The 23,632-nt window shown below is 39.9% G+C and overlaps 1 protein-coding gene across 1 annotated transcript in view; it reads right to left on the bottom strand.

The window, feature by feature from the left end:
- LOC146320780 (substance-P receptor-like) overlaps positions 1–15,161 on the bottom strand; it is a 31,237-nt gene extending 16,076 nt beyond the window's left edge. The window contains exon 1 of the mRNA XM_084729184.1: positions 14,377–15,161. Coding sequence (XP_084585310.1) covers positions 14,377–14,759 — 383 coding nt within the window. The 5' untranslated portion in view covers positions 14,760–15,161. The remainder of the gene's footprint in view (positions 1–14,376) is intronic.
- Between the last annotated feature and the right edge of the window lie 8,471 nt (positions 15,162–23,632).

Genomic DNA, 23,632 nt, shown 5'->3' on the forward strand with positions numbered 1-23,632 from the left:
TAAATTAGCAAAATTAAGTGACAATTTTCTGGCAATAGACTAAGCCAGTCGCTGTTAGCCTATATATTCCTAACTTCAACAGAAATATATCAGGCCGAAACATCAAAATGAGCTCATTTAGCTGCTAAAATGCCCCATTAAGCTGAGGGAAACTGAGTTTTGTGATAACTGAACCCTTTCACAATAAAATTTGTCATTTGATCCTTTGTTTATGTATAATAGAGATCTCCAACCTGTTTGATTTGGCAAGACCTGTTGTTACCATGGTAACAGTGGATGCGGTTTAATACTATTGCAAACTCTCCTTGAGAAGCAACACTGTGAGAAACACATCATACATGGTGTGAATCTCTCTTTTTGAGGAAGGCAATCTAAATCCAGCACAAGAATGGCGGACTCCGCCACTACTAATAAAAAAACCTATATATAGAGACCATTAACAATATTCTGAATGGGATCCGTTTTCATAAAACCTTAGAGATTCTTGTTTAAAAGCTGCTATGAATGAAGGTTTAGAATTTGGAGACATACTTAATGCCTCTTAAGAACTCTTCCTTTCCCTGCTGTCATATCGAGCAGACTTCTCCATAGCGGGCTGCCAGGCTCTGTGTGGTGCTGCTTTCTGGAGCTGTGATCATGTCAGCAGTTTCATCGCTGCTGTCTTTTTTGCTGAAAACATGCTGTTGTAAAATCAGGCAAGTGTCAGTAGTTGTATGCTGTGCATTAACCTTCCCTTTTCTGTACTGTCAAAACTGGAGTTTACACAGGTTAGCTCCACCAAAGCATATTTGAAAGGAAATAACAGGTGCCAGTGCTGCTGACATGCAAGTAAAAAGAAGAATCTTCAAAGAGGAGCTACAGTCTGATGGGGGATTTTGATCTTACATTTTGGCTGGTTCTTATTCTGTGATTTGAATTTAGGGGCCACTTCATCTGCAGTGCAATATCAGCCATGAACATCAAAAACTTAGAATTACAATTTATAGTTTACAATTTTAGCAGATGCTTTTATCCAAAGTGACATACATCTGAGAGCAACAGAAGCAACAGTGCATAGGATGCATCAAAGTTTTATATATATAGATATCTATATATTTTGCAGTCAAGTGTGGAGGAGTTAATGAAAGGTTTGAGTCTTTAGTCTTTTCTTAAAGACTGAGAGTGACTCAAAGGAAAATGAAGAGCCTAGCTAGCAGCTTAGGGCCCTGTGGTGGCTGTATTGTGTATATTTTCACTGGCAGAGCATAGTGAGCGGGAGGGAATGTAGACCTATATGAGGCAGTTCAGGTAGGCAAGAGCTGTTTTGGTTGCTGTTTTGTAGGTGAATGTCAAGGTTTCAAATTTGATGCAGGCAGCAACTGGAAACCGATGTTAGGATCTGAATAGCAGGGTGATATGTGCTGTTTTGGGCAAGTTCAAAACCAGATGTGCCACTGTTTTCTGGAGGTTTGAACATACATGTGGGGAGGCCTTCCAGTAAGGAGTTGCAATAGTCAACGTGTGATATAACGAGAGCCTGTGCCAGGTGTTGTGCTGCATGCTCAGACAGGTAGGGTCAGATCCTCCTGATGTTGTAAAGAACAAATCATGACCGAGCAATCGAGGCCACGAGGACCTTAAAAGTTAGTTGGTCGTCACTCATGACACCCATGTTTCGGGCAGACTTTGTAGGCATTACCCTGGGGTGATTCGAGCTGGATAATGATCTCAGTCTTGGAGAGGTTAAGCTGAAGGTGGCATACTTTCATCCATGTTGAGATATCAGCAGACGTGATCTGAGCAGAGACTGTGTGGTAATCCAGAAGGAATGACAGGAAGAGCTCGGTATCATCATCATAGCCATGGGAGTGGATTATTGTGCCAAGTGAGCTGGTCTATTGAGAAGAGATGGGGACCAAGTACTGACCCTTGAGGAACCCCTGTGGATAAGCTGTGCAGTTTGGACACTTCTCCCCTCAAGTATACTCTTATCTAAGTGAGACAGGACATGTAATAGAAAATCTGCTATCCTGACCCTTGTCTAACCTTTTGTCTAGTCTGATCCTATCTGATCCTTGTCTAACCTATTGTACTTTTAGTCTGACAAGGGTTTACCTTTTACACTTTTGTCCTCGCCAGTATAAGTTCATTCAAAGTGCAGTCTGGCACTCTGCTGTCTACATCGAACCACAGAACTGGTTGGAACCAGCATGATGCAGCCTTAGTACCTCTCTAAGAAGGGGAACTTACAATGATATCTTGCTGTGATATCTCTGTCACACCTCTGCAGACTGCTCGCACTCTATAACTGTAGTCTTTATTTCAATATCTCTCCAATTAAAATTTGAACCAATAGAGGGCAGATCCACAGATACCAAGCTAGGTGAGTATGGGGAGGAGGACTTGGGGTTTAACCATATCAAAGGCAGCTGACAGATCTAACAATAGTAGAGCTGCAGAGAAGAATTCGCGCTCAAGTATTTTAGATGGGAAAGACAGGAGTGAAACCAGTCTGCAATTTTCAACCTGGAATGGGTTGAGTGAAGGTTGCCTTGCCTGTGACTTATCCAGGACTCTTGCTGCCTTTTTACACATCAGGGAAACTAATGAATGCCTAACAAAGTCTTCCACTGGCAAACTGCAGGACCAAAGAGAACTGCAGGATATACAAGCCTCTTGGTCCACATAATGACAGCATGGGAAATTGCCAGTGCATTTACAGGTTGAGGTAGAAATGGAAGCAGAGCAGTCAGCTCTCTTTCACCAAATAACTTTCAGCTGGTCCAAACCTTGCTGTTATTAGATCAGATAACATTATGCTAATGAGCATGAACTGCATATACATGAAATACGCCAATTTGCATATACAGTATGTCTCACTCATCCTGTCCAATCAGCCTAATCAAGAGTAGCTTGACTCAAATGGGCACTTGAAGATGCACACTTATGCACCCGCCAGCTCATTCTGGATGATCAGTGTCTGTAATTTCCAACTGTCTTCTCCGAGCAAACCGGGAATTGATCAGTTTGAGCGCTGCTAAAGACTGAGCATGAGGGAAAGTGATCATTAGTGATTCACACAAAGAGACAAGAGCGGCTATCAGTGGCAGAAGACCGGAACTTAATGGAGGAGAAATAAGTCGCACTAAATGAGACAATTTATTGATACATTGTAACTATTTAACAATATCTATCAATCCAGTCTCTGTACTCTCTAACCTCTGGGAGTTGGAAACGATCTCTGGAAGCCCTGGGCAATAGGTGGAGAAATATAGTCTAAAGGTGATTAGTCAGTTGCAGGGTCAATACACCCTCTCATTCTAGACCACTATATTCTCCTTGAGTCACACGTCTGCAGACAACAAAAGTGGTTCACCTAAAGGCTCATTTATGTTAAACTTACAGTAGATACACAGATACAGACAAAGTCTTCAGCCCGTGCTCTGCTCTCGTATTCTGCATCCGTACTTGTGCATATTTTATGAAAACTTACAGTTGCGAATTAAACGGAGCAGTGGCCTATCTTCGGGTGGTCCTGGGGACAGTGTAGCCAGAAGTTCAAGCGAGACATGACCACAGGACACAATGAAGAAATTTTAAAAATCTGAAGGTTTTGGAAATGACATCCACATGTTAAAAGTATTTAATGGCCACGTAGTGGATGTATTTCTTAACATCTATGTAAATGTAAAGGAGGCAGAAATATCTGGGCAGTGATGGTTACATTGTTTGAAATGGACGTATCTATTTTGATGTAGGAAGAGCTTCTCATATGGTCTGTTTGTACTAGCTGGTTTCAATTTTTTCTAAACTGGGCACCATGATTAATGTTCCAGCTAGTATGACTTCATGTTGCAAGTGGTTGCTAAGAAACATCTGTAGTACTATCCAATCAAAGGCAATCAAGTATCTAAAAAGAGTTTAAGCTGCTATTACACTTTCCGCATTTGCAAGCATGCAAGGGTCTGCAAGGGTCCACAGGACATAAATTTCATCATCAGATCGTGTATACGCTCTGTGTTGTAGACATCCACTCAGCCCCAGTTTGATGTGACCACGCAGTCCTTCCTGTGGCTACTACAGATTACACATTTTTAAAAATGGAGGCCGAAATTTAAAAGAAAAAATCTTTGCCATCAACATTTCTTAGGGGTTTTAAGCAAGCAAGCACTTCTATAAAACATCAAATGGAAATCCAAGGAAAAAGAAATAGAAAATTATATTTCAAAGAAGATTTTATGAGCCTGGCTGCAGCTCAGGTAAATGTTTGTATAAAGCAAAGGTTCCTTGCACTGGCATGAGTGCACAGCTGTACTGGTGATCTATGGGTTGTGCACTGCGCAAACACCACAGGAATGATTGCAGCAATGATGGCACAAAAAAAAAAATCTTATCAGCTGCCGCACAGTGCTCTATCCCCCCTGAAGAGATCCTGCAGATTTGCTCTATTTAACAAAAATTATTTCCTCTCTAGTAACTAATGGGACGTCTTCAGCTGGCACAGGAAGTGGTGAATAAAAATTAGGCGGTGAAATATTAACCAGCCAGAGATGGGTCACAGTGGGTGAATCTCTTCCTCACCTTCGCCACCATTATGCTCAACATTTTCAGAAATTCTCAAATTGCCTACCACGGTCACAAAAAGCGTGGTGCTGACAGTGTGAATTGTGTCCACTGGGGTTTTAATAACATTTTTGTGTTGCCCAGACAGGGGTCAGGGGAAAATAACTAGATTTCTACATCTCTTGAAAGGCAAATTTCCCTGAAACTGACAATGAACAGATTTAGTTCACTGGGCAACAGATGGTGAAGCATCCACTGCAGGGATACTCAACTTGCTTTGCTTGGGGGCCACTCTTGTAAAATCACAGGAGGCCTGGGGCCACTTAATAAACAAACATTAATAATGTCATTTATCAGCCTATTTTCCTTCCTTTATATTGCTAAATTGTGAAAGCAAATCCCTGTTGAAATAATTGAAATAAGGATGAGACACCCTGCCCACTGAAAGAAACTGAATATTGTTTTTAAGTTATTTACCTAGCTTATGGATTCAGATTCAGAATCAGTTGTATTACTCTACACCACACATCTTAGTATAGAGTACAAACATAAAACAAAGCAACAATACATGGGTAAATAACCAAAATCTATCTATATCATAAGCTAGGTCATTTAAATAAAGACAGGACATTGCTCAAAAAGGCACCCAATTTACTCGCTACTCTTGAATTATCCGTCTGCAGTAATTATATAAGATTTATAAGTATTTTGGCAGTTATTTCCTTCCTTTTCCAAACTTTTGTAACTTTTTATTATCTTGGGGATTCTGCTATTAGAGACTCAAAAGTCACAAATAGTCTGGGTATGCCTCTTGTTTTGCCAGAGTAGATGCTTTTCAAAGTCTTTGAATTCACAGTATAGATCAGATGACAACATACTCTGGAGCTCATAATGCCACTTGAATTTGTCAAACGAAGGTATGAAAAGCCACATTTATCTAATATTCACTGGACAAATGTGATCCACTCATTTCATTTCAGCTTAGTGTGGGAGCCCTGCTGCGTTTTGATGTCGATCGCATTTCTCTCTCCCCCCTGCTTTCATCTGCTGCTTCACCAATGTGCACAAGTAAGTAGAGCAGCTTGAGACAAGAGACAAGCTTGAGTTGACAGCAACTCATGACTAAAAGTGCAATAAATGTTTCCCAACAAGGGTAATTTATGAATGTAATCCATTTAAAATCAAAGACAGACAGATGCCCAAACCAGTGGAGCCAAAGCTGCCAGCTTGTCCCCCTCAAGCAAGCATGTGGTGAGAGATTCAGCTCATGTCTATGTCTATGTGCTCTCTCTCTCTCTCTCTCTCTCTCTCTCTCTCTCTCTCTCAGTACTTTTGTATCTTCCTCCTGTTAATGCTGTTTGTACTTTCAGTTATCTGCGTTATTTTACCGTTCGCTGCCAGCTGTATAGAAGTTGTACTATGTTACTGCTGATGAAAACACATTTCCCAAAAATAAAAGCTTCTGAATAACAAAACATCAGGGGACTTTTATTGTGAAGAATTTGTAATAAATTAAACACCCCTCATTTACAGCCACTTGACTGAGGTCAAGCGCATCATGTGAGGGTTAGAGGATCTGTCGAGGCCCAAGGGGACAGACTGCTTACTAAGATATAAAGATTTTGATATTGTAGCAAAATGTACTTGAAGTGTCAAAAGTAAATGTAACATTACTCGTTGTGCAGTAAAATTGTCCGTCAGTGTTGTACTGTTAAATATTGGCATGTTTCTGGATTAATATTATTTCTGCATTCATGTATGAGTTGAAGTTGAATTTCCCTGCTGTTGATGTTTAAGGTTTTAAAATACGTGAAAATAATCTTAATTATAACTATATAACATCAAACACAATTTTAATACTACAGTTTGGCAAAAACACATTTTATTGTGAACCCACTCAAATGACAATCTGTGGGTCCTGGGGATTCACTACATTGAAAACCTATCAGCATCACTTGAAAACAATCCACAATTAGCACACGTGCTTTATCACAATAGTGACTCTCATTAAGTAATATTTACTGACATAGCTCTGGATGGTTGCAGAGATATGCCCCTACCATCCTTACCACACAAAGATCCGTCTTCTTTGTTTCTAACGGCCTTGTTTATCCCATCATACAACACTGGCAAATCTGTTCCTTCCTCCAGGGAAAAACAGTGTTTTGTTGATTGTGAATCAGAAAATGGACAGAGAGCCACCTGGCAACCTACCAGGGGCCAGATTTGGCCCGCGGGATGCAAATTGAATCTCACTGATGTGTTGCAATGCCACCACAACTGCCAGTTGCAACCCAGTGGAGATTTGCAAAGTTTTTTTTTTTTTTTTTTTTTTATAATATAGTTTAAGTTTTCTTATTTAGATGTATGACAAGTTTTGTTTGTGTTTAGTGTAGTCTATAGTTTTCTTTTTCTGCAGTTTTCTTTTCTTTTCCGTCATAGAATAGTGAAATGGTATTGGAACCGAGCATCCTGAATTCACCCAACAGTGTAAAACTAATAAGGAATCATTAACAACAATATTTTAAAAATTGTTATGTATTTACAACACATTGTTATTTATTTAAAAGCAACCAGTTTACAACAGCGTAACAGTTGTGGCTATTCAGGAGGTTAATGCTTTGGCATAGAGCTCAATAAATTACTCACAGTAACTAAATTTATTTCCAACAAGTAACCACTATTATGTTCAATTTGTCATCTTTGTAACGTACCGAATTTCATGGAAATTGGTTCAGACTTAAGTGAGTTGGAGTTGATTTAGTAGTGGAGTCTGCATCTCTCATTTCTTTACAAGCAGACCTTGAACCAATCCACTTCCTCCAATATAGCAACCACACTGACCAAGGATAATCCAACTTGCTTTGCCTGGGGGCCACTTTTGCAAATCGACAGGAGGCCAGGGGCCAGTTATTGAACAATTTAATAATAATATTATTTGTCAGCTCTAATTATGGATAAAATTTTCTTGTGGTGCTACCAGGCAGAAACACTGCACTGGGACTAGCATGATTTGACTTGTGATTCCGACTGATATTAAAGCAGTAAATGGACTGCATTTATAAAGTGCTTTTCTAGTCTCAAAGCACTTTACAACACGTCTCATTCACGCATACTTTAATGGCTGCCATGCAAGGGGGCTTTGCTTCTCTAAACTCACCATTCACACACACCGGGGGCTGTGCCTTCAGGGGCAATTTGTTGGTTCAGTATCTTGCCCACGGCTCTTCTGATTAGTGGACAAAACACTCTACCACTGAGCACAGCTGCGCACAACTTATTAGCAACTTTGTATACAGCAATTGTAATTTGTGAAATTAAACACAGTGGTTTAGGGTTGGTATGGGATGAGAAGATTAAGGCAAATTAATCTGTCAAGTTTTCACTGAATTGACTGAATTTTCATTTTCAACCTTTCCACGTTTGGTGTCTTTGCTCATCTTTGTCAAGCTGCCAATCGGACTGCAGCAATCCCACGAGGGTCAGCCGTACGCAGAAATCAAGTGTCACCATAGGTGAAGGTTACATGGGAATGGAGGGTGGGACACCCTTCCTTAAAATAAACAGTGCAAAACCTGCAAGCTAGTTCAGGCAGTCTATTTGAGCTTACACATGACATGCCTCACTCTCCTATAATACAGACCAAACACACCCTTCCAGTCTGACGGTCTGTTTTAACGGCAGAAACCTCCCATCTCTCCCTCTGCCTGTCAGTGCCATTGCTACCTTGCATCAGTATCACTGTCTTTTCTTTCAGCTCCAGCATTCACCTCCAGGCTCTGACAGGGTGGTTAAGATATTTGCACATCACTCATCAGTATGTAAACATAATCTGCAGAGAGTGATGAGGTTGGAGCCTGGATGTCAAACTGTATCTACGTCCTACTGCTGCAATAAACATTTTAAAACGAGACTTGTCTAACTGAAGTTTCATTGCTAATAAACATGGCCACAAGTTGAGCATCCTTTTTCTTTTTTTTTTTTTAATTGCAAGACAAAAGATGGGACATTGACAGGACAGTAAAGACAAAACAAATCGGTAAATACGGGACAGGAAGGGAGAGGAAAACATCATTCGTTGTCTGGTGTTGCATTGGTTTTGTGTGTTTGCATGTGTGTGCGTGTGCAGACAGGGATTAAGTGTGTGAGGTATATTAGGGAAGAGAGAAAGGTGGTGGGGAAGAAAAGGCAAATGTGTGGGGAAAAGAAAGGGTTAATTTAATTACGTACTTACTATTAGTAAAAATGATAATAACTGTAAAGTCAGGGAGGGTGAGAGCAGCACACCTGCCCAAGTCACACAGAGTGAAAACTTTATTCTTTTTCTATACTGTTTGAAGTTGAGTATCCCTGATGTAGACACATAGCAGGAATGGCAGCGAAGCTCACAAAAGGGGTATTTATTCATCTCGTATCATGCCTAACTTTAGTTGACCATAACATGGAATTCATCTGCAGAACCTCCAATTTAAAATGAGAGTAAACGAAACTAAACTTTTCTCTGGATGTCAATTTTTGAGGCACGACAAAGGTCAAAATGCGTCCTGCAACAGGTAAGCCTTGTTGTTGTTGCACAGCAGTTGCTGATGACTTGCGGCTCCCACCGGCTGGTTGAGAGGACCGAAGATTCAGCAGTCAGTAAATAAAAAAAAGTCTTTCAAGGTTTTTCAAAACTTTTAAATTACCCTAACCGCGCCAGGTTGATGGGTCCAGTAGTATGCAAGATTAGCTGTGGACACGGACAGTAGCTCCAGCCCTGTTGGTCATTCAAACACGCGGTGCACCATCTCCCTCTGGAGATAAAGAGCGTGCTGCTGCTGTCAGTGTGAATTTAATAGGTCTCTATTGGGGTTTTAATAACATCTTTGTGTTGCGTGGACAGGGTCAGAGGGGAAAAACTGATTTCTACATCTCTTGAAAGGAAAATGTACCTGAATAGCAAAGTAGTAATGAACAGATTGAGTCTGAATGGTGCGTGTGTGGCCTGCTGCCATCTTAATCCGCATTTTTTTGTCTCACGTCTGCCGGCTCTAAAGGTTTCACTTTTCAAAAAAGGTCAAGTTCATGGCTGTCTCGCTTGAAGAGATTTATAACGAGGAATTACAGGCCATTATCGCTCCGGATGTAGAGGTATAAAAGACATGTAGATGTGATCAGCTTCAGGCAGGAGCTGTATGTGTAGTTACTGAAGGAAGTGGCACACACACACACACACACATGCACACACGCACACATGCACACACACACACACACACACACACACACACACACACGCACACACGCACACATGCACACACACACGCACGCACACACACACAGAATTAGGAATAAAGTAAAATACTACAAATATTCACAGATGCACAGGTGCACACACACATATATACACATAGACATACTCGTATAGACACAATATGCACACACACACACACACACTGTGAACACTCTTAGAACTAAGGGTTCCACAATGGTTCTTTCTGTAAGGCCGAGGTTGTAGAAACAGAACTTTGTTTCAGAAGAACCTCTTTTTGAAAAATGGGTTCCTCAAGGGTTCTTTGTAGTATAAGAGGTTCTATTAGAGTTCTTTCCATCTAAAGAACCCATTTTGGAAGAAAGAGTTCTTCAACTATTGAAGACGGTTCGAGGGTTTGACAAGGGTTCTTTGTACCATAATATAAAGGGCTTCTCAATAGAACCCCATGGGTAGGTTGTAGATAAAACCCTTTGTAATATAAAAGGGTTCTCAGTAGAACCCCCCGAGTGTGTCCTCAATCAAACCTTTGGAATATAAGGGTTTTCGATGGGTGGATTCTTGTTAACCCCCTAAGAAGGTGGAAAGGTTCTGTATAGAACCCCCAGGCACTGGTACACTATAGAAGGGTTCTATGTAGGACCTTTCATAGGGGGTTCTGGGTGAAACCTTTGACAGATGGATGTTAAGTTCTAGGTTGAACCCATAAAATCTTAGAAGTAAAGGTGCTACCTAGAACCATAACAGGTTCTTCGGCTTGTCTTCATAGCAGAGGTCTTTTTGGTTCCTGTTAGAACCTTCTATAAAGGTTCCACTTACAGCCCTTTCAGGGAGTTCTACCTAGAACCCAGCACAATTATATCAAGAACCATCAGTGAAAGGTTTCACCCAGAACCCCTGATGAGGGGTTCTACAAGGAACCCTTCTATGGTGTAATGGTTACAGAACCCTCTCTGGAGGTTTTATCCAGATAAAATCCTGATAACCTTTTCTGTACTCCAAGGATTTTATCTAGAACCCACCCAGTGAGTTCTACCAAGAACCTTTATAAATCTACCTTATTTATAATTCAAAGGATTTAATTAGAAGACATGCAGGAGGTTCTACCAAGAACCTTTACATATTCCAAGGGTTTTATCAAGAACACATTCAGAGGGTTCTACCAAGGGCTTTATCTTGAACTCACTCTGGGGGTTCTACTGAGAAACTTAATATATTCCAGGGGTTTTTATCTAGAACACATTCAAGAGGTTCTACTGAGAACCCTTTTATATTATGGTACAAAAGCCTTTGATGAACCCTTGACAAAACAGTTCTTCAAGGAACAATTCTTGAAGAACTCTTTCTTCCCAAAAGGGTTCTTTGGATGAAAAGGGTTCTGAATTGAAAGAACCCCTGACAAATCCTTTCTTCCAAAAATGGTTCTTTAGAAACAAATGTCTCTGGGCCTTCAGGTAGAACCCTTTTGGAACCTTTATTTCTACAAGTGCACACACACACACACACACACACACACACACACACACACACACACACACACACACACACACACAGACACACCCCCACACTCAGGCTCACACACAGCAGCTCTGGCATTTTTATGCTTCTAATTTTCATTCAGCCTCAGTGTCACAAGGAGCTGTTCCGTTGATGAATAGAGTTCTTACACACACAAATGTTCATTGAAAGGCTTTCGATATAAAGATATAAATCTCTCAAACGCCACGTTTTCCCAGCAGAATCACTACACTCCTGTAAAGTCTCTTACACACAGATGAGACTGAACACAGCCAACAATATGGACATTTATTGGCTGCTTTAAGCAAAGCTTTTATATTTGCTGTGTCTTTATCCAGAAGGCCATGACCCATTAACCACGCGGTTGTTCACCTCACAGAGCTACACTGAGCTTCCTGCAACTCACTCAGGAGGTTCTAGCAAGAACCTTTTTAGATTCCAAGGGTTTTATGCTGAACTCACTCAGGGGAATCAACAGAGAACCTCTTAATAGTTCAAGGGTTGGATCTAGAATATGCTAAGGGGGCTCGACTGAGAACCCTCTTATATTCAAATGGGTTTTTACCTGCTATAGAACTGACCCAAGGTGTTCTACCAAGAACTTTTTTGTTCCGAGGGTTAAATCTAGAACCTGCCGAGGGGGTTCTGCAGAAAGCCTTTTTTGTTCCAAGGGGTTTATCTGGAACACACTTGGGGGTTCTCTCAAGAATATTTTTCTATTCCGAGAGAGAGAGAGAACATTTTTGTACTCCAAGGGTTTCACCTAGAACCCACCAAAAAAGTATAAGGATTTTAATAATCGTTGAAGAACTCTGTCTTCCAAAAAGGGTTCTTAGGTTCTTAATGTAAACCTTAGTCTTACAAAGAACCCTTAACAAACCCTTTCAACTAAAAAGGATCTTAAGATGCAAATGGTTCTCAGCTCTTCACAAGGAACCCTTTTGTAACACTTATTTCTAAGAGTGTAGCCTGGTGAATAAATAAATGAATGATTAATTTTTGTGTCATACCACTGAACTCGTCCATTCCATTCTCATATTGCATGTGATGCAATAATAGTACAGACAACAAACAAAGAAATAAACAAACAAAACAAACAAATCTAATCAGTGTTGCCTAACATTATTATATTACATATAATATTAAAATATTTTTGAATAATGTTATAAGAATTAAGTCATGATTTTGAGAGAAAATATGTTATTATAAGTCATAATGCTAGGAGAAAAAGTCATAATATGAGAATACAATCATAATTTTAAAAGAAAAAAGTCATTCCATTATGAGAATAAAGATCATTTTAGGTAACTGTATGAAAAGTAATCTTAATATTTCAAGGACAACCATAGTATTACATGAAGTTATTTATCAAATTAAGTCTTCTTTTTTTTTTTTTTTTTTTTTAGAATAATGTCATTTTAGGAAAATAAGTCATGATAGTATGAGAATAGCCCAAATCCATGGAGAAATATATAATATGATGACTGGACAGACGATAGGATGATCTTCTTTTTTCTTATAACATTATGCCTCATTTTCTAACATTATGGCTTTGCTCCTCGCAGGTGTGATTGAGCCATGATTATAGGCATTTTTCATAAAATATTACAATGTTCATTTCCCTGTGCACCTTAGAAAGAGGTGAAATCATGCCAGAAATCCCCACTCTGCTTCTACAACAATGGTTGGAGAGATACATGAGCACAAACGGGGCTCCTCACCCAGGAAATTTTCAGAATCAAACACTTCATTTCCTGTATTCTGGTGATTCTTATGCACCAATTTGTGGAACTTCTGCATCATTTCACAGTGGGAATGACTTTTATGTAAAGGAGAAGACAAATTTCAGGTGAATCCTGTTTTTCATTGCTCTCTCCCCATTTCCTCACAGAATAACAACTTTCCTGTATTTTGCAGTTTCACACCTTTTTTCCTTTGCATCATCACAATCTGTTTCTGACACTATGCAGCTTGTATAAGCCCTGTATGGCTCTAAAAATTTACTGTTTGCACCCGGAAAACAATACAGCTACACCAAACCAGATCTGCTTCTTAAGGAAAGTTTTAAAGTAAAGGGACAGGCATTTTGTAAAAATCTGCCGCATCAGTTTTCTTTTAAGGGCAGGAGCAAAGAAGCGTGTAGAGGCCAACTAACTGCCCAACATGTGGGGCAGCCTATATGGCACTGCATCGCATTTTCTCCACTGGAAGGCACCCAGAGGGCACTTCATCATGTTTCTGCATGGAATTGCGCCCTAGAGGGCACCTAACCACGCTCACTACCTTGGAACTGCATCCTAGCAGCCACTTTATCATATTTTCTTGGACACTGGGCCACCATAGAGGGCACTTTTCATGTTATATCTACCGTAGCAGCATCCAAGAGGGAACTTTTGCTGCATTTTTTTTCAAATATAGTTGTACCAGTGGGGGCAATTACCCTCCTTGTGTCTCCCCATTATATATAAATACTTAACTAGAACTGTCTGAATCAAATTGAAAAGGTGAACTCTGTGTAGAGAAATGTGTAAAAACTGAGAGCACTTTAGATCAAGGACTTTATGAGTGAAAGCTGAGTACAATTCAACAAGTTTTATTTTTCTATCACTTTAACCTGTGCCACTGTAACATATTTATGATATTCATGTTTTTTCTATTAAGGATTTTAAAGAAAATGGTAAAGAATTATGATCAATCAATTAATGAATTCTTACATTCCTTCAGATTAACTGAATGATGAATGTGTTGGATGAGACCAGTGTTTCCAAACCCTGGTCCTCTGGGCTCACTGCCCTGCATGTTTTAGATGTTTCCCTGCTCCAACACACCTGATTCACATGATCAGCTCATCATCAAGCCCCTGCAGAAGCCTGATAACAACCTGATCATTTGAATCAGGTGTGTTGGAGCAGGGAAACATCTAAAACATGCAGGGCAGTGAGCCCAGAGGACCAGGGTTGGGGAACACTGGATTAGACTACATGATCCACAGGTTATAAGGGATTTTCCAATGCAGGATCACTGGCCAGTCATCTCTTACTGTGTGTACTTTGAAACCCGCAGCTTACCTGTCCAGAGCGATGGCAGTCATGCTGTAGATGCTGGCGAACACAGCCGCTATGGGGAAGAAGTTGTGGAAGCGGCAGTAGACCAGTCCAAAGTACCACTCGTTGTGCACGGCGTACGTGAAGTTGATGACCGTGTTGAAAGCGGACATGGAGGCTTCGGCGAACGCCAGGTTCAGCAGGAAATAGTTGGTGACGGTCCTCATGCGTTTGTGCGCCATGATAATCCAGATCACCGTCAGATTGCCTACCACGGACACAATTACTATACAACTGTACGCGATGGCCCAGAGGACGATCCTCCAGACCGGCTGCACAAACTGGTTCCCGTTGTCGGTGTGGTTGGTCCAATTTGGTACGTCAGTGGTGTTGAATAAAGGATCCATTCTGCTGTTTAAGAGAGAAAGTCACACTAAAACCACCTGTTATATGCGTAACTGATTATATAACAAAGTTTAAGATCCCGGTGCCAAGCGCAAACAAAAGTTTCAGGAGAGGAGAGCCTCTCCGCCGCACGCTGTTGGAAGTGTTGAATCTGCGGAATGTTCGCTGAAAGACTCCACTGTCTTGGAAATAATAAATTCAGGAATTCAGTGTAAGAATTTTACGGGGACATTTCGTTAAAAATCTATTATTATCTGTTAATCGTTGTGCGTAAAAACGAAAATGCGCCTTTTACGCGCCTCGCAGCGCCAGAACAAGCCTGCGCTCCTTGACCGACCACACGTATCTGAGCTCTCTGCTCCCTCCTCTCCTTCTCTCTGTCTCTCCCTCAGCGGCTCTGCTCTCCTTCTGCTCCTCTGCTCGTACTGAGGCTGCACGGTAGCTTATGGAGCGAGCCGCTGCGCACTATTCGTCCAATAGGCAGTCTCTGTAATGATTATGGATGAGTCCAGGTAAGTAATTCATTCCGTGCGACTCAGACCGCGCGGGGGAAGCCAACAGGATTATCATGCTTAAATACCTCTTATCTGATTTAATTTGCTCATAATTCCTCTGGAGACCAAAACAAACAGAACACGAGGAGCAGGACGATGAATGGACGAATTCAGACAGCCACATTGATAATAATAATCATAATCATAATAATAAAATAATGATACAATTCTTAGTAATATAAAAGTTGTTTTAGTTGTATAGCCGTAGTGGCATCATTGCTGTCATTCATCTTGAATGGATATAATACAAGTCAATGTGGTGTGTATCACAGTGTGTAGTGTGGTGAGGTGCCACACTGTTTGAATGTCTCCGTCTTCTTCCCACTCACTGCCCCCTCTTGTGGACTCACAAACTGGACTGTGTGTGTATTTGGAGACCAGCTGCTTCATAGGATGTGAACATGCTGACTGTAGTAATGAAACAAGCCTCAGAAGGCTTCTTTACATGTTTCACAATGAAAATCCTGTTATTCTCTCATACCTAGTAAAGTCATAATTTAGGGGCTAATGAGTAAGATTTAGACAGACCTCTTGGCAGAAAGTGGTAGAAATGAATTACAGAATTCATAAATATGTTTTGATTCATATATAATCATAAATGTTTTTTTTAATTTATGAATGAGCGTTGTTGTCATCACTGTTAAACATCCATTGAAAATCAGTTTGAGTTCATGTTCATTGATGAGTCAATGCATTACAGTTTTATTCACTTTACATTAAATCACATTTGCCAACTTCCTTCTTCACTCTCTGATGAATCATCTGGTGTTTCCTGTGTTTCCTTGGAAGTTGTAGCAACTAGTGGTGGTAAAGAGGATGTGATGCTAATGACAGGTGACTAAATGAAACGTCCCATTATCTTGAATAAAAGAATGTATTTCTCTGGGTTTATTGGAAACATTTTGGATAATGTAAATACACAACTCGGCAAAATACACAGCATAGGTCTATTTGTTTTGGGAGACTTTAATGCGGAAATGTTGCATAAAGAGTATAATATTTAGGGGGATCTCTTTGGCAGAAAATGTCAGAAATGGAACATAATATTTATTAGATTATAATCACCTTAAAAGCTGTTTATATCTACAGGGGGAGCGGGTCTTCTTCCACGGAGTCCGCCGCTGAGTCGGTGGGCTCAGGCTGTCTGACGGGCACCAGCTATTCGCAGTGGGGAACCAGTTTGCCGAAAGTCATTTTGCATTCACGGTGAAACAGTTCCAATCCCTGATCTAGATTAAAATTGCTAATGTGACTACACCTCTGTAATAAAAATACACAGGGAACCATGAACTATTTAACCATTTAGAGGCAATTAAAGGAAAGATAATTATCTAACATGCACTGCATTTTCTCCACTAGTGGTGTTCTCTAGAGCAGTGGTTCCAAAAGTTTTTTCCTTGGAACTCCACACACTGAAGTGATTTATTCCAAAGCTTCACTGTCAGAAATTAAGATAAACTATAATTGTTTCCATTCTTAGAACCTGTGATTTTTTTCCCAGGTTGAGAACCAGTGCTGTAGAAAGCACTCTACCATGTTTTTATCTATCACAGGGTCATCCAAATGAGCATGTTCTTCAAACATGGGGGCACCAGGGGAGGCGATTGCCCCTTTCCTAAATCCACCAGTTTCTATAGTAACCCAGAAGGGACAAAAGAAACACTGTGGTTTCTCCGACATGCTTGGTGAGGCGCGTTGGTCGCAACCTGCAAGCTCACCGCTAGACATCATTAAATCCTACACACTGGTTCTTTAAATAACAATGACTTGACAGATGAGAAAAAAAGATCATGTTAAGACTCACTTTAACAATGTAATACAGTTATATTTTTAAGTCGGTCAGTCGATTAATTGGCCAGATTATTTGGCATTTTGAGACAACAGGCTGATCACTGCACTCACAAGACTGATACGTAAAAACTGTTTGCAGACGCATCGACAGACAACCTCTTCAGTGTGGCTGCTGTGGAACGAATGTTCACCCGGAAGCCGGTGAAAAAGTTATCCATCCAAATTCATTACTTGTGAGTGTTCAATATAAATACTATAATGTACAAAATAATGCAATTGAATGACGTCACCTCTGATATACTGTACACTAACTTAAATACAAGTGTTGTTCTGAAATGTGCAGCATAACCCAGTGTATTTTTAAGAAGGAGCAGTGCAGGATATTTTCCTCACTCTTAATGTTTACAATACCAAGCTTTATATGTACTTTATCAGAGCTGTATTTCGGGCTACATGCTTCCTGTCTGCATTTGCAGAGGTCTACCCAGAAGAGCAATGTGAGAGGATGAATGAGGTCATTAAAATTAAGGCTACTTCCAGGCTTGCAGGACTCTTGACAGCACTTAAAGGCCGGAGAGTGAAAAGCTGAATGAGCCTCAACTCACACCACCCGTCACTGTGTCACTGCGGAACAGAGGAGCTTTTATAGCAGCAGGTTTTGGTGCTTTGAAACAGAAAGGTTAGATATTATTGATATTTGATATATTAAAACTGTAATATTTTGACCTACTGTTAGTAATAATCTGGTTAGTGAAATGCCATCTTGATATGTAGTCAAAGGCAAAGGTATAGCATGTTTAGCTCATGGCTCTCTGCTAGTCTTGGTCCTGATCTAGACTGTAACAAATGAATGGATTCCAATAAAAATCCCAAAGGATGAATCCTAATGTCTTTGGTTTTTTGATCTGACTATTTCTCTTGTGCCACCAGATCATCAAAGCTTTCACCCATCCAGTGAAATATCTCAACATGTTCTGGATAGATTGGCACTAAATTTTGCACAGACATTTGAGAATCGAATTGCCATTTTCCACCAAATAAGCCCTGGTTCTTGAACCTGTTCCATTCTTGGAACCTTGGTGATATCTAGCAAACCAGCCAGCGTTTCCACCAGGTTTGAGTGAACCATTGCACAAAGGATGCATCATCAACAGAGGGTGTTGCAGAGTGCTCATAAACCTGTAGTTTGGTTCTTAAGGAAAACCAACTTCTCAGGTTGGTCGAAATATTCTCAATAGTTCTAAGGTAGGAGCACAAACCAGAATGGAGCTATTTATTGATGTAAAAGGTCTACAAGTGACTTTGTTGTTTTTTGAGATTTCTTCGCGCAACACTATGAGGCTGACAGTTTTGAGCGAAATGTCACAACAACTGTTTGATAACTTGACATTATAGACAATCATTTCCCCCTCAGGATGAACTGTTCAGTCGCCACCAACAGTCTTTGGTTTAGAACTAAATACCTCCATAAATAATGACAATCCCATCAATCTTAGCTGTACTTTGTGGTAATGTGTGCTAATAAGGGAATATTAGCATGCTGACATACTAAAATAAGATGGTTAACACAGTAAACATTGTCACGGCTGTGAAGAAAATTCATATCCTTTTCTGTGTTCTACGTAAGTTTTATACTGCTTGCTTACTTATTCCTCATATGCATTTCCTGGTATTTGATTTTGCTTAGTCCCACCCACTGTGTATTCCCATTGGTTACATAGCCTACTGTTAAAGGCGTAGTTTGCCCCAAAATGAAAATTCAGTCATTATCTACTCACCTTCATGCTGATTGAAGGGTTTAGTTTTTTGCTCCAGTAAACACTGCTGGAGTTTCACAGGAAAACAGCACTGCAGAATCTCCCAAACAATTTAAGTGAATGTGGACCAGTTTTCAAATGTAGAAGAACATCTGGAAAAGAATTTCAAAAAAACAACATAAAGTGCCACTGTACTGTAGTCCAGGTCAAGGGTGGAAACAATACTGTGCATATTCAGTTGGCTGTATAACCAGGAAGTAAACCTGGAAGTTAAAAAACTATCAGCTTATGCACCAGCTGAGCAACTTTCACTGGACTGAATGGTTGCCATCTTAGCGTACACTGTTTAGTTCCTCATAATATATCTACAGTGTACACCCACTGATGACAAAATTTATGTCACACAGACCCTGGCCGATCCTTGCAGTTGTGGAAAGTATAATATTGGCTTAAGTCTATTGAAACTCACATTACATTAGAAATCTTAAACTATCAGGGTTGAACTTAAATTGAATGCATCCTTTTCTAACAACATAATACAATTTCTGCCACTGATTCTGTCATTTTTTAAAATAAAATCCTGTGTTTTTGTGTGTGTTTTTTTCAGAGGAAAGTGTTCCCTGTGGGGCTTCAGTCTTGAGTAAGTAGTCAATCAATCATTCACACAGTAAGATGCTCATACGAGTTAAAGCCTGTGTCCATGGGCTTAGACCCCATACAGCTATATTCCATCAAAAGTGCTTTACAAATGAAAAAAGGGATTCTTGGAACACCCTGTGCCCTCCAGATGTCAACAGGCTCTATTCATCACTTTAAGCAGAGTTTTCTGCACCATCTTATCAGAAAAATATTATCTTAGAAAAAAAATAATGAAGTTATGACATTGCCAGATTAGAGATAGAGCCACAAGACTTAAGAAACAATATAAAGCGGTAGAAAGTCACTGCAAATTCACAGCTGGAAACAGCCACCCTGTAACCCCACACAGAGAGTCAGACACGCTGGCTCCATTGGAATAATGTTGGACAAAGAACAGAAAGGCTTTCTGTGATGCACTGAGGCCATAATTTACTACGTCAAACTCACACAGCGCATGAAATCATGAAATTCACATCTCCGACTCTCAAGTATTTTCTGTCTCTCTTCAGAGCTCTCACATTCATTGCACTGCAGGCTATTGCTTTTATGCAGGCTTGTTCTGTGGTAATGCCAAGTACCCTGAACATCATGTACCTCTTGTAGGACCCTTCTGTGGGTTGCCATCTTGGCTACGGCTCACTCGAAGGAGTACCAATTTTATGTGTGAATATACTGATTAGATGAAGAATAAAATAGGCAGATATGTGGGCAGTCAGTCCATCCCTCCATCTGTCTGTCCAACACTTTAGACAAGAAAAATATCTGGGCAACTCTTGACCACGTTGCTGATAAATTTCATATGATTGTGTCCTTTCATTCTCTATTAAGTCATTTTTCTCAGGACTTCACCATATTAATACAGCTGCCATTTTCCTCTGACATCACGCTCAGAGGAAGCTCAAGTGTCGTACTGCTGCGTTCCAGGTTGTATTTGAGCCACCCACCCTGAGCGAGACATCGGAGGAAAATGGACGCTGTATGAATATGGTGAATGATAGCATATGGTCTCAATTTTAGTCTTGAGCACGTGGTTTAAACTCTTATTTAAAATGAAAACAAAAATAGTCAGTAGGCTTATGTACCATACTGGGTGTTGAGGCAGTGGTTTGACCCTCTGTGAATATCAATAACTGTCTGGCAGATGTTCCCCTCCCTCCTGTGATTTCTCCAAATTTTTGCTTCTCACATAATATCAATGAACTGTGTCCTACAGTTCTTCAGTGACCCCGGCAAAATGCTAACCAGAAACGTTGCCCCCTTCCAAAGATAATTAAATGATGAATGGTGTCCAGTCATGGCAACTCTGTTCCGACAGCACGAGGACGTTGCTTTTTCTCTGGGGAGAAGCTTCGATCCGATCTGGACTGTCCTCTCCGTCACGACTGTCAGCGCTTCATGGTGGAGTCTTAACAGCTTGGAAAGAGAGGCAGAGGAGGCGAATGACACCGGCCTCTGGATGCAGACACACACACACACTGATAACACATTCCTGTCCATTTATTTCCAGCTCCATCCCAGTTGTGCTGCACAGCTCCAGCCATGAAATTACCAGGTCAGTCACAATAACCTGTGCGTCTCCACCATCCATGACCCATGAGACATTTATCTCACAGATATAGTCCTCCATCTTTACTAATCCAGTGCACTGAAATCTCATGCTTGTAAAAGAAAATCCTTTAAATTAACATATATGATTGTGTGTGTGTGTGCACACGCACGTGCCTCATAACTACCGTGCACCAGAGCCTGTCATAAGCCTGTCATAACTACTTTTTACAATTTCTAAAATACTTTTGAACTTGACTGGAATCTTTGCCTTATTTGATAGTGAAGACAGACAAAATAAATCAGACAACATGGAGTTCAGGGCCTAGATTCATTCACAGGATGTCTTATGGTTACCTTGCTATGCCTCAGACCAGAACAACCAGAAGACCATGACACTTGTGCAGTTTTGTCCTTAAATGAGACAGTCATCGTTTGAAATAACAAATAACCTATTTTCCTATAGAGCAGCTAGTGTTGTCAGATTATAATTTTTCCTGTAAAATAACTTTACAACAACTTTTTTCTTCTTCCTGTCATTTTGTTTTTAACGTCTCAGACTTGTATTTGTTGACCCTTCCTCTCCTCTTTCAATTTGCTTGCTGAATCAACATGCCACTTATAATATTTCTGTATCTGTCAGATGTGTTACAGTAACTGCTATCTCAGCCATCTTTACAACAAAGTGAGTGACAACAAATTACATCTGAGGCCGAATCAATTCTGCATCCTATTTCCTGTAAACGACTGGGTTTTGACAGTATTTAATTAAAATCATCCAAACAAATTGGTATTACATGTCTGGGCATAATCTGTGACAAGCAATAATCCAGTTTTCATTTTATTTTCATGTTCAGCACATTACTGACACCAATTCATGTAAAATTAAAATGAACAAATAAAAATGAACATTGAAATACATCTTGAAGCATACTTTAAAGTCGACAATGTGAAACCACACAGTAGGTGATTTATGAGTTGAATTAAAATGTACATCATAGCTGGGAAGTGCAAAAACTAGTAGTAGTAGATTTAGTAGATTTTTCAGTTATCTGTACTTGAGTATTTATTTTTCTGGCAACTTTATACTTTTATTCTCTACATTTGAACACAAATATATGTAATGCATTTGAGGGGAATTACTGATTATTTTTTATTTTGCTTCATCTATGATGCAAAGAAAAAACGCATCCTCATTAATGCATGTTACATATAACTGTCAAAACAAGACAAAAAAACCCCTCTAAAACAAGTACCAAGATGAAAACAATGTAAAAGACTTAACAAAATGAAAACAATGTAACAAGATGCAACGGGATGAAAAAAAACAAACTTAAAAAGACATAAGACAAAAACAATGAAAAAAAAATGTAACAACACAAAAAACAATGCTAAAATGTATCAGGACAAAAACGACATAAAAGTCATCACATGACAAAAACTATGTAAAAGACAAAACAAAATGAAAAGACAGAACAAGACGAAAAACAATGTAAAACATATACAGACAAAAGTATGTAAAAAGTCATCACAAGACAATAACGACATAAAAGGAAAAACAAAATGTAAACAGATGAAAATGATGAAACAAGACAGAAACAATGTAAAACACGTAACAAGACAAAACAACTGGAAGGGAAACTCAGTCACAGAGAAAAGTTGAGGTTCAGTTAGCTTTGCACAGAAGCAGCCAGTAGAAACATGGGACTACTTTTTACTTTTACACTTTAGCCTTTACTTTTTCAATTTCAAAAAACAAGCATCTGTACTTCTACTTGAGTAAAGTGTGAACTTGTGCCACGGCTGAAATACATGCAACGTACTGCAGCTTTATTGCTGCTTAGTTATGGTTGAAATCAATTCATTTTCAATTTCAATTTTTTTTGCTGGTTTCAATCACAGCTAACAGAAAAACAAGTTAGTCTGAGGTGATGCAAATGAGTATGATAATGATGACAAGGTGTTTACTTCACCGCTCCTGATGATATAATCCAGCCCAATCAGCGTGTGCCCAGGCTGCTGAAATGAATTCAGACATTTTGCTCCTTCTGTCATCAGGTACTGAAGCTACTTTTCTCAAGAAAAATATGATTAAGTCTTATCTATTTTAGAAAGTCAAAGAAAGCTGTCATCGCTGCTGTGACTGATACTGAGCATCCCTTCATGGCTGCTGGTGTTTTCTCACCACCTACTGTTGTAGTGGAAAGGGAAATTGTATTAGTCTGAGGTGACTGCACTGACACCAGCATGTCTCAGTAAAAGGAGCATGATGTGACAGGGGCATCTTTGTTATGATACTGTAGCTTTAAAATGGCTGTCATTCATCGAGCTGTGTCACTAAGAAACACCACTGGGCTTTTTTTTTTTTTTGTCTTCAATATGGAGAGATGGCAGGAAATGAGGGGAGAGGGACACATGTAAAGGTCCCCCAGCTACACTCCAACCTCAGACGTTACGGTTTATGGTCACCACCTTAACCTAATGACACACAATTTGCAGAAATCCAATATTTTCAAACTCATTTTGCCCGATTGACAATACCATTATATGCATTTTTTTTTTTTAAATCCAACCTTCAATAGCACGGTG

Source organism: Lutjanus erythropterus, chromosome 10, assembly GCF_056507025.1.
Source record: "Lutjanus erythropterus isolate fLutEry1 chromosome 10, fLutEry1.hap2, whole genome shotgun sequence".
Classification (NCBI taxonomy): Eukaryota; Metazoa; Chordata; class Actinopteri; order Lutjaniformes; family Lutjanidae; genus Lutjanus; species Lutjanus erythropterus.